The sequence below is a fragment of the Cryptomeria japonica genome, chromosome 11, assembly GCF_030272615.1.
Source record: "Cryptomeria japonica chromosome 11, Sugi_1.0, whole genome shotgun sequence".
NCBI lineage: Eukaryota > Viridiplantae > Streptophyta > Pinopsida > Cupressales > Cupressaceae > Cryptomeria > Cryptomeria japonica.
Window position 1 is genome coordinate 484,263,695 of NC_081415.1, and position 11,102 is coordinate 484,274,796.

Here is an 11,102-nt window from a genome sequence, read left to right on the forward strand (position 1 = left end):
ATCCTACCTTTGATGCAAACCCTAAACATAATTGTAACTCTGTCACTAAACCGTAAACCTAACCATAAATTTAACCCTAATATGAAATCGTAACCATAACCCTAATGCTAACCATAATCCTTAACTAGAACAAAACCCTAACATCGATGCTAACCCTGACCATTATCATATCTCTTACTGTAATCATAACCCTAACTTGAACTATGATGTAAACATTATCTTTGACCATAACACTAACCTTAACCCTAACACTAACCATAACCATAATACTTTCCATTAAATAAAATTTAATATATCTTAATTAGATTTAAGAATTTGCTTTGATCTTGAAACACACATATATTATTGAAAATAGTCCAAATAGATATATTAAATTTCATATTTCTCTACATAATAATATTATAACATAATTTATTTTAATAAAAATTTACTATATTATTATATATTGATTTATTTTATGTTTTCCATGTTGCACGGTACCATTACCACTAGCATATATACCTTAAATTTTAATTACACCGAGAGGCGTAACCTACAATGGCATCAATAGGAGATCATCATGAGTAATGGTGTAAGAAAAAAGAAACTTTTTGTATTCCTGTCAGTCATGCATGGAAATAACAAGCATTGAAAGGAGCTGGCATTGTATTCTGACAGTTACAAACAAGAACCTGTATGCTCTTCTAACCGTTTCAAATGCATTTGATGAACGTTGCTCAATGAATAACGTTTCACAGCGTACTGGCCTTATGAAACTGACGATAATGGAAGAAGAAGCGGTTGTGGAGAAACTGACGATAATGGAAGAAGAAGCGGTTGTGGAGAACGGAAGTGCAAGAGGCATTCACCTTTCCCTATTTTAGAGGGGCGGATGATAGCAATGTTGAAGAATTCCATTGCAAGAGTTCAAATCAGCCATTGGCTCTTTTAAATTCTCAACAATAAGCTTGCTCTTCAAATTTATCGAGCATTGTGATAGACAGATACTCAAAGCTGCATACTTATCTTTTTGTAAAGATACACAATTTACTAAGCGTGTTAGGGAATGAAATGAGGTAGTGAAGACATCCCCTTTTGTATTCAATAACCATGTGGTGAAATACCCAAATATAAGGACAATCACGTAGAAGGAAATGTTGAAGTTGTGATCTACACTATAATTTGGTTTATGAAGTCTACAGGAGACGGAAAGATTATAATTTCAAGAGCTTCTCGAATTTCTTTTCTCAAAACTTGGCTACAGATCTTGAAAGAATTCTGTTATTGGAAACTTGATGAGCTACCATTCAAATCATCGACCATTTTTTCTAATGCATTATTTCTAAGGTCGGTCTTTAATTTTATTGAGCAATGTGACGAAGCGGTATTGAAAGGTGCATTCTTTGAGTTTTGTGAAGATCCAGAATTTACGAAGCATATGAAGGCATTCATTGTTTTATACATAAAATTAAAAGAACTCAATATCTTAAAATTTATACATAAAATTAAAAAAACTAATCCTTTAACTTCAAATATATTAATTCTATCTTTTTGGGCATGCATAAAAAACTAATACTTGACTTCTTAAGTACTTAGAGACAGGGTGGCACATAATGGATTGCTGGTCGACCATCATTTCAAAAATTCCTATCAATGGTTTTTAACTTTTTGGGAGTTGCATCACACCATTATTTCAAGCAATTCCTACACACTAAAAGGAATGATTGCAACTGTTAAAGGAGTTTATTTTGTTGTTTGCAGTCTATAAAGCATCAAAGAAGGGCCATTGGCATTCTATACCAACGCAATTAAATAGATAAGTTTACGGGAGTTTTATTTGAGAAACGGTGAACAAAGATATTATTCTGCATGTAGTCTTTAATGGTGAACCACATAATTTTTTGTGTTATGTGTCGCTTTCTGTTTGTCTTTATTTTAGTTTTGTTGTTTATAGTTATTTAATCTACTTTTTAAACTCAACAATTGGTATCAAAGTTTAGGAGAGGCTGTAGAAAAAAGATTGTGTAGAAATCGAGAAAAGATGGAAGAAGCAAATAAATGGAGAATTAAAAAATTCTTGGGACAAAACCTCAGAATATGGAAGCTTCATAAAAAGGGAGGCAACACATAGATCTTATTCTCATTCAAATAGATAAAAATAGAGTTGAATTTTTAGAATGTGAAATTTGATTATTTTGTTTTGATTTGTTCTAACATTACTACAAGATATAAGCGTCATTTTTGGCATCTTCCATAAGCTCCATTAAACCCCAAATAAATTTTCCTATCTTGAGCTTTGTATAACAACATGCATTGAGAGAATACATGCCTTAGAAGCATCATTTTTGGCATCGTCCATAAGCTCCATTAAACCCCAAATAAATTTTCCTATCTTGAGCTTTGTATAACAACATGCATCTAAGAGAAAATACATGCCTTTTCTGTATATTGAATTCATAGCATAATGATCAAATCATGAATGTATTTATCTATATTCCAAAGGGAATTTTTGTTGTTGTGTAAACTTTCCAATCTAAATTAAAAAGATTGAAAGTTTCAATATATCTCAATTGTTGAAGTACTACTTCTTTGTAAAAATTAAAATACATAGTTATTTCACTTTAATGTTTTAGATCCAATGTCTTTTAATGTCTTCTATGTTGTTTAGCAAAAATATAGAAAGGTTCTATTTATATCTGGGTTTTACTTTTAAATTTATTCCAAAAGATTGATGATTCATTTAAAAAATAGAAATTTTGTATTCATACCTAGATTTTAGTTTTAAATTTATTCTACAATTGATTGTTTATTTATTTATAAATTAAAAAAAAAAATAGTTTAATTTTATTATTTAAATTTATTTGGTATATTTAGAAATATCAAAAAGATTGTTTTTGCTTTTGTTTCTATATTTCAATCATAAAAATATAATGTTTCTAAATTCAAAAAATCAAAATTACATGTACAAAGAATAAAATGGTATATAATTTTAATTTTCAATTTAAAAAAATAGAAAAAATTATGTTTCTAAAGTTTAATCATAAAAATATAATGTTTCTAAATTCAAAAAATCAAAGTTACATGCATTCACAAATATTTCAAAAATATGATATAGATGTGATTTTTCTATTTATATCTCATTTATGTCTTAGTTGAGTTTGAATATTTTATTATATATTAATAAAAATTTCAATTTTTTTTTATCAAAATTTAAAAAATTAGTTCCTTTAAAATAGTTTTCTAGAAACTCCAAAACCTAATATTATCATTAAAACAAAAAGTTAATAAGATTTTAAATTTATATTAATAAGATTATTTTAATTAAAATAAAGTTTAAGCTATTTTAAAATGTATTTATTTTATTAGAACAAACATTAAAGCTATTTATTTCATAAATAGAAAAAAGGAGAAAAAATTAACCCTACTTACAACTTGAACCCTAATCTAACCCTAATCTAACTTCAACCCTATTTGAACCCTAAAACTAATTATAACCCTAAATAAACCCTAATTGAATTGTAATACTAACTCTATTCATAATGGAACCCTAGCCATAATGTTCCCACTAATTTTAATGGAGCCTTATCATTTACCTTGAGCATTATCCTTCAATATTTACCCTAATTATACCCTAACATTAACATTGAACCTAATCTTACCAAATTAAAACCTAACCCTAAACTTAAGTATAACCCTAGAGAATTAAACACTACCTATAACTTCAACCCTCATCTAATTATGATTGAGTCATAACCCCAAACTAAACCTTAACACTAATTGAAACCTAATTATAAGCTAACCTTAAACTTTACTATAACTCTACAATTAATTTCTAATTACAACTTGAACCCTAAAATAACCACAATTGAATCCTATCCCTCAACTTAAACCCAACCCTAATTGAACTATTTAATCCTAATTAAACTCTAATTCTAAGCTATCCTAAACCCTAATCTACTCTATACCTTGATCCTAATTGAACACTGATCCTAACCCTAACTATAATTAAATTGTTACCATAATCAAATATTAATCATAATTGAACCCTAAATCTAATTAACTATAACCTTAACCCTTAACCCTAATGCCTCTAATTGAATGCCAACCATAACCTAACCATAAACTTAACTATAGCCATATAATTAAACCCTAATCCTATACCCTAACCCTAATAATAACCCTATTCATGATGTAAATCCTAACCATAACCCTACCACTAAACCTAACCGTAACCATGGTGTAAACCCTAATATTTATCTTAATAGTAACTATTATTAAAACATACCATAACCATGATATAAAAAATAACCCTAACTCTACCCCTAAATTAAATTATATCTCTAATTATAACACTAATCATAAATCCTAACCCTAACTCTAACCTTGAATCTATCTCCAAGATAAAACCTAACCCTAAAGTTAAGCCTAACCCTATCCATTAATCTAAACCTAACTATGATATAAACCTTAACCATAATCCTAAATCATAACTATAACCATAATCCTAAAGTCTAATCCTAATTAAACCCCAAAATCTAACCCTAATCCTAATACTATACCCTAACCATAACCATTACCATAACCCTACCCCTAACCTGAGCATTGTCCTTAACTATGATGCATCCCTAACAGTAACCATAATCATAAGTATAACCCTAAACCTAAACATAATCCTAAGCCCTAACATTAACTATAATAGTAATCATAAACCTTTTCCCTAACCTTGAATCTATTTCTAAGCCAAAGCCTAATCGTAATCCAAACCCTAAACCTAAGTCTAACCCTATTCATTAACTTAAAATTAACTACGATGTAAACCCTAACCCTAATCCTAAACCATAACTTTAACTATAATCCTAAACCCTAACCCTAACAATAATCCTTAGCTCTAATAAAACCTCACCCTAATAATAACCTTAAATCTAATATGAAACCTTAATCCTAACACTAAACTTGACCATAATCCAATCACTAAAGCTAACCCTAACACTCATTGTTAACTTAACCTAACCATGATGTTAACCCTTACTATAATCTTAACACCAAACCTATCCATAATCCAAACCCTAAACCTAACACTAACACTAATTATTAACTTGACCCTAACAATGATGTTAACATGAGACTAACAATATCCCTAGTTGTGCCAGAAACCCTAACTCTAACCATATTCCTGACCTTGACCATGAACTCTAACCCTAACCATATTCCTAACCCTAACCCTTAACCTATCCCTAAGATTATCCTTAACCCTAACACCAACCCTTAACCCTAGCCATGATGTAAATCCTAATGTTAATCCTAACACTAACCCTTAACAATAATGTGAGTCCTAATCCTAACCCTAAACCTAAACCTATCAGTTACATTAACCCTAACCCTAACCCTAACATTAGCCCTAACCTTAAAACCCAATCCTAACCATAACCCTAACCATAATCATAACCCAAAACCTATCCAAACCCTAAACCTAACACTAACACTAATTATTAACTTGACCCTAACAATAATGTTAATATGAGACTAATAATATCCCTAGTTGTGCTAGAAACCCTAACCCTAACCATATTCCTGACCTTGACCATGAACTCTAACCCTAACCATATTCCTAACCCTAACCATATTCCTAACCCTAACCCAAAACCTATCCCTAAGATTATCCTTAACCCTAACCCTAAACCTATCCCTTAGATTATCCTTAACCCTAACACCAACCCTTAACCCTAGCCATGATGCAAACCCTAATGTTAATCCTAACACTAACCGTTAACCATAATGTGACTCCTAATCCTAACCCTAAACCTAAACCTATCAGTTACATTAACCCTAACCCTAACCCTACCATTAACCCTAACCTTAAAACCCAATCCTAACCATAACCCTAACCATAATCATAACCCAAAAGCTATCACTAATCCTAACCCTAAACTCTAACCCAAACCTTAAACCTAACCCTATCATTAATATTAAACCCTAACCCTAACCATATTCCTCACTCTAACCCTAGGCCTAAACCTAACTCTAACCATGATGTTAATTGTGATCCCAACTCAAACCCTAACCCTAGCCCTAACTTGATTAACCTGAACCTTAATCTTAATTCCTAACCCTAACCCTAACCATGACCATGATGTAAAGGTTGATCTTAACGTTAATCCCTAACCCTAATGCTAACTTTTACCATGATGTAAATCCTAAGCCTAAGCCTAGCCCCAAACCTAACCCTAATCATGATGTTAATGTCGACCCTAACCTTCACCCTACCCATGGTGTAAACCCTAACCTTAGCCACTATTCTAACCACAACCCTAAACCTAAGGCTAACCATAATCCTAACCCCAACCCTAACACCAACCATAATCCTAACTATAACCCTAAACACTAATAATAATCCTAACCTTAAACCTAATCCTAATGCTAGCCTAAACATAATCCTAAACCCTAACCCTAACAATAAACCTTATCTCTTAAATCTAAAACCTCACCCTACCGATAACCCTAAATCTAATCTGAATCCTTAATATTAACCCTAAGCTTGATCATAATCCAAACACTAAATCTAACGCTAACTATAATTTTTAACTTAACCTAACCATGATGTTAACCCTTACCATAATCTTAACCCCAAACCTAACCATAATCTAAACCCTAAACCTAACCCTAACACTAATTATTAACTTGACCCTAACAATGACATTAACTTGAGACTAACGATATCCCTAAGTATGATAGAAACCCTAACCCTAACCATATTCCTAACTCTGACCATGAATTCTAATCCTAACCATATTCCTAATCCTAACCCTAAACCTATCCCTAATATTAACCTTAACCCTAACACCAACCCTTAACCCTAGCGATGATGTAAACCCTAATATTAATACTAACACTAACTCTTAACCATGATCTAAATCCTAATCCTAACCCTAACCCTATCCCTTACGTTAACCCTAACCCTATCCCTAACCCTTACCCTAACTCTAGCCATAACCCTACCTAACCATTACCATATCCCAAAACCTATCCCTCATCCTAAGAGTAAATCCTATTCATAATCCTAATCCTAACCCTAAACCCTAACCCTAACCCTATCCTTAATCATAAACCCTAAACATAATCCTTGAACCCTAACCCTAAGCCTAAACCTAACTCTAACCATGGTGTTAATTATGACCCTAACTTGAATCATAACCCTAATCCTACCCTTAATCCTAACCCTAGACATAATCCTAATACTAACCCTAACCCTAATCTTAACCATAATCCTAAATCTAACCTTAATGCCAATCATGATATAAACAATTTAAACTTAACCATAACCCTTATCATAATCCTAACCCTAACCCTAACCATGATCCTAAACCCTAACCCAAACAATAATCCTACCTTAAACATAACCCTAACCCAAATTGAACTTTGATCCTAACCTATTCCTAACCTTAATCTAGCCCAAACCCTGATCCTAATTGAACTTTAGTACTAATTTAACCCTAACCTTAATGTAATTGAACCATGACCCTAATTCTAACCCTAACTTTGACGTAAACCCTAAACATAATTGTAACCCCAACACTAAACTCTAACCATAAACTTAACCTTAAAACAAAACCTTAACCCTAACCATAATCCTAACTATAACCAGAAACCCAAACCCTAACCCTAATCCTAATCCTAAACCAAACCCTAACGTTGATGCTAACCCTAACTATGATATACAACATACCCATTATCATAATCCTAAGCCTAAACCCTAACCCTATTCATAACTCTAAGCAAGATTTAAACCTTAACCTTGATCACAATGTTAACCTTAACCATGATCCAAAACATAACCATAGACCAAATCCTAATCCTAACCATACCCCCAATTATAATTCTAACCCTAACTCTAACTGTAATTATGCTTACCCTAACCCTAAGTTTGATGTAAACCCTAAACATAATTGTAACCATAACCGTAACCCTAACCTTAGAACCATAATTCTAATTGTAATCCTAAACCCTAACGTTAACCATAATCCTAATCCAAAAGAAAACCCTAACGCTGATGCTAACCCTAACCATGATATAACCCCTAAACATTATCATAACCCTAATGGTAAAACCAAACCCTAATCATAAATCTAACCCGAACCATGATGTAAACTTTAACGTCGACCATAACACTAACCTTAACCCTAACATTGACCATAACCATAATACTTTTGATTAAATAAAGTTTAATATATCTCGGATGTTAGTATTTGCTTTGATCTTGCAACACATATATGCTATAAAAAATAGTCTAAATAGAAATATTAAATTTCATATATCTCTACGTATTAATATAATAATATTATAATATAATTTATTTTAATAAAAAGATACTATATAATTATATATTGATTTATTTTATGTTTTCTATGTTGCGTCATGCGATTGCCACTAGCATATACACCTTAAATTTTAATTTAATCTATATAAAATACGTCGAGAGATATCCTTCTTGAGGTGCCTATTTGACTTTAGGGTGTCAAATTGATTAAAAATAGGCGCGTCGAGAAGGATATCTCTTGGCGTATAATATATAGATTAAATTAAAATTTAAGGTGTATATGCTAGTTTAATCTATATAAAATATGCCAAGAGATATATGCTAGTCATGTCAAGAGTTGTACTACAATGACAATGAAATATGTGATCTTATATCATGATTATTTACATAAATATTTAATGATCTATTAATTTAAGTTTGATAACTATTTACATATCAAGATATTAATACTTAATCATTAACATACTATTAACAAAATGATTTAATAATAAAATAACTCTCAAATAAAATTATAAATAAAACTTATAAATTAGTTTTTAAGAAATTTATGATATAAATAAAATAGAAAACATCTCTTAACATAATTATGCAATTAGCTTCTATAATAGCTGCTTGAGTTTCTGGATATTTTGGATCAAACTACATGATCCATCATTATGCTCTCTTCTTCCTGATGATAAATTCTGTAATTTGATTTGAACATACAATAAATTTCTAAACTAAGGAAACCATGTCTACAATCTCTTAAATCTTCTACATAAATTTATATAAAATATATATACAAATATATTTTATATAATTAAACATAATGAAGCGAGTCCTTATGAAGGGCTCCTGTCAACAATACGAAATGGGCAGTCTGCTACTGATGCTAGTGGAGAGTTTAGCTGGATACTTGGATAACTCGCCAGATTATTTGCTGCTCTCACCATCTACTATTTCTCTTTGGTGAACTGTTGCGAGCAAACCATACTTCATGAAAAGCGAGAGTCCGTACTTAGGAATTACGGGATGCTTATCAACCATCTTTATGGAATAACGAATAAGAACTGAAGCCGCAGCCCACTTCATCTGCCAGTACGCAAATTCCATGCCAGTGCAGCGCCGAGGTCCTCCGTTGAAGACTACAAACTTGGAATCCGATTGCCTCACAAACCTACCATTCTTCATCCACCTTTCCGGCTTGAACTCCACGCAATCCTCGCCCCAAACGCTCTCCAACCTGCCGGAGGAGTAAATCGAGTAAAAAACCTGCGCGCCCTTCTCCACGGGCGTGCCGTCGGGCAGAACATCATCTTCTGCGGAAACCGTGGACTCAATGGGAACAGGTGGGTACAGGCGGAGAGACTCCGTCACTGCTGAATGCAGGTAATCCATCTCCTTTATTTCTTCGAAGCTAAAAGAAAATGGGTTCTGATCGTCCGGACTCTGTCTCTGTTTGACGATCTGTCGGAGCTCTGCTAAAATGTGGGCTTCGACAAGGGGATGCTTAGCTACGAGCCAGAAGAACCATGTGAGCCCCGCCGTAATGGAGTCCTTCCCCGCGAAAATGAGATTGACAAGTAACTCATACTTTCTTTTGTCAGAATAAAGCCGCCCCCTCTCTCCCTCGTACTCAAGGAAGGCCGATGCGATGTCAGACACAGGAGAACACCCGCGAGAACACCATTGTTGAATAGAGAAGCCGTAAACAAAGTCTTTGGCTTTGAGAAAACGGCGCTCAAACAAAATTTTCCAACAAAACGGGTGCATGAGCAGGCGAAACATGATCGACTGCGTGGCCTCTCCGAAGGCTTCTATGAAGGGAAATTTGGGCAGACTCGGTTTCAGGCAATCAAGTTCAACACCTGCGCCGAAGAGCCACGCGTTGTGACAAGCCAGCCGGTGGAACACATCTTGCAGGTCGATAATGGCGGCTTTCTCACAGGCGTGGGTGAAGATGGGGAGAAGATTTTGCTGCATCACGGCCGGCAGCCCGACGACCATACCATCGCGGAAGGCGGGCGAGGAGAACGCCTTGGCGATAGGCACACTGAGACGCTTGAACGACTCCCCGTCTTGCGCCAGAATCGAGTCCCCGAACATGAGGCGAAACGAGTCTTTGAAAATCTCACCCTTGCCGAAATTGGCATACCTTGTTTTCAGCAGGTATTCTATGTTTGCTGGGTCGGCCGTAAAAACCCGGCATTTCCAAGGGCCCGGAAGTCTGAATGTTCCGCCGTTCACGACAACCAGATGAGTAACCCAGTTGTAAAGGTGGCGCCGGTTAAAAAGCAAAGAGGGAAGCACGCCCAGAAGCGGCCACACCGTAGCCCCTCTAAATCTCGATCGCGTCCGACCCCGCAAACCCCAAATTAGTATGACGGCTGTTATTCCTACACACCAGAGTTGAAGAAATGTCCTCCCATTCCCTAGAATTTCCGCCAGAATTGCCATTTCTTCATCAAACTTAAAATACATGGTAGCTCCTTTTCCTTGCGGCACTTATTATATACATTTTAGTTTAAGCACTTGATTTAATAGCAAAATTCATGTTGTAGGCATTTAGAAGGTGTTGAGGTCAAATCCTCTACAATACAAAAAAACAAAAAATTAAATGCCTTTGAAGTAGGTGTCTTCATTAAAACTATTAATAATATAACACGACTCTTAGATGCTGAAATAACTTAAATTTAAAAGCTGATGTACACTTTTTCGGTGAAGTAATAATAATTTATAATTTAACTCTTGAAGTTGGTGCCCTTTATTCAAACTATTATTATTATTATTATTATTAATATAATGTACTCTCTTACAATGAAGTAGCTAT

At 33.7% G+C, this 11,102-nt stretch overlaps 1 protein-coding gene across 1 annotated transcript; it reads right to left on the reverse strand.

Annotated features, from left to right (window-relative positions):
• Positions 1 to 9,205: 9,205 nt before the first annotated feature.
• Positions 9,206 to 10,753, reverse strand: LOC131061753 (cytochrome P450 86B1). Its single transcript, XM_057995581.2, has one exon. The coding sequence runs from the start codon at positions 10,751 to 10,753 to the stop codon at positions 9,206 to 9,208; it is 1,548 nt and encodes a 515-aa protein (XP_057851564.2).
• Positions 10,754 to 11,102: the final 349 nt, after the last annotated feature.

Excerpts from the sequence above, each read along its gene's own strand:
- LOC131061753 (XM_057995581.2), bottom strand. The coding sequence starts at position 10,753 with ATGTATTTTAAGTTTGATGAAGAAATGGCAATTCTGGCGGAAATTCTA.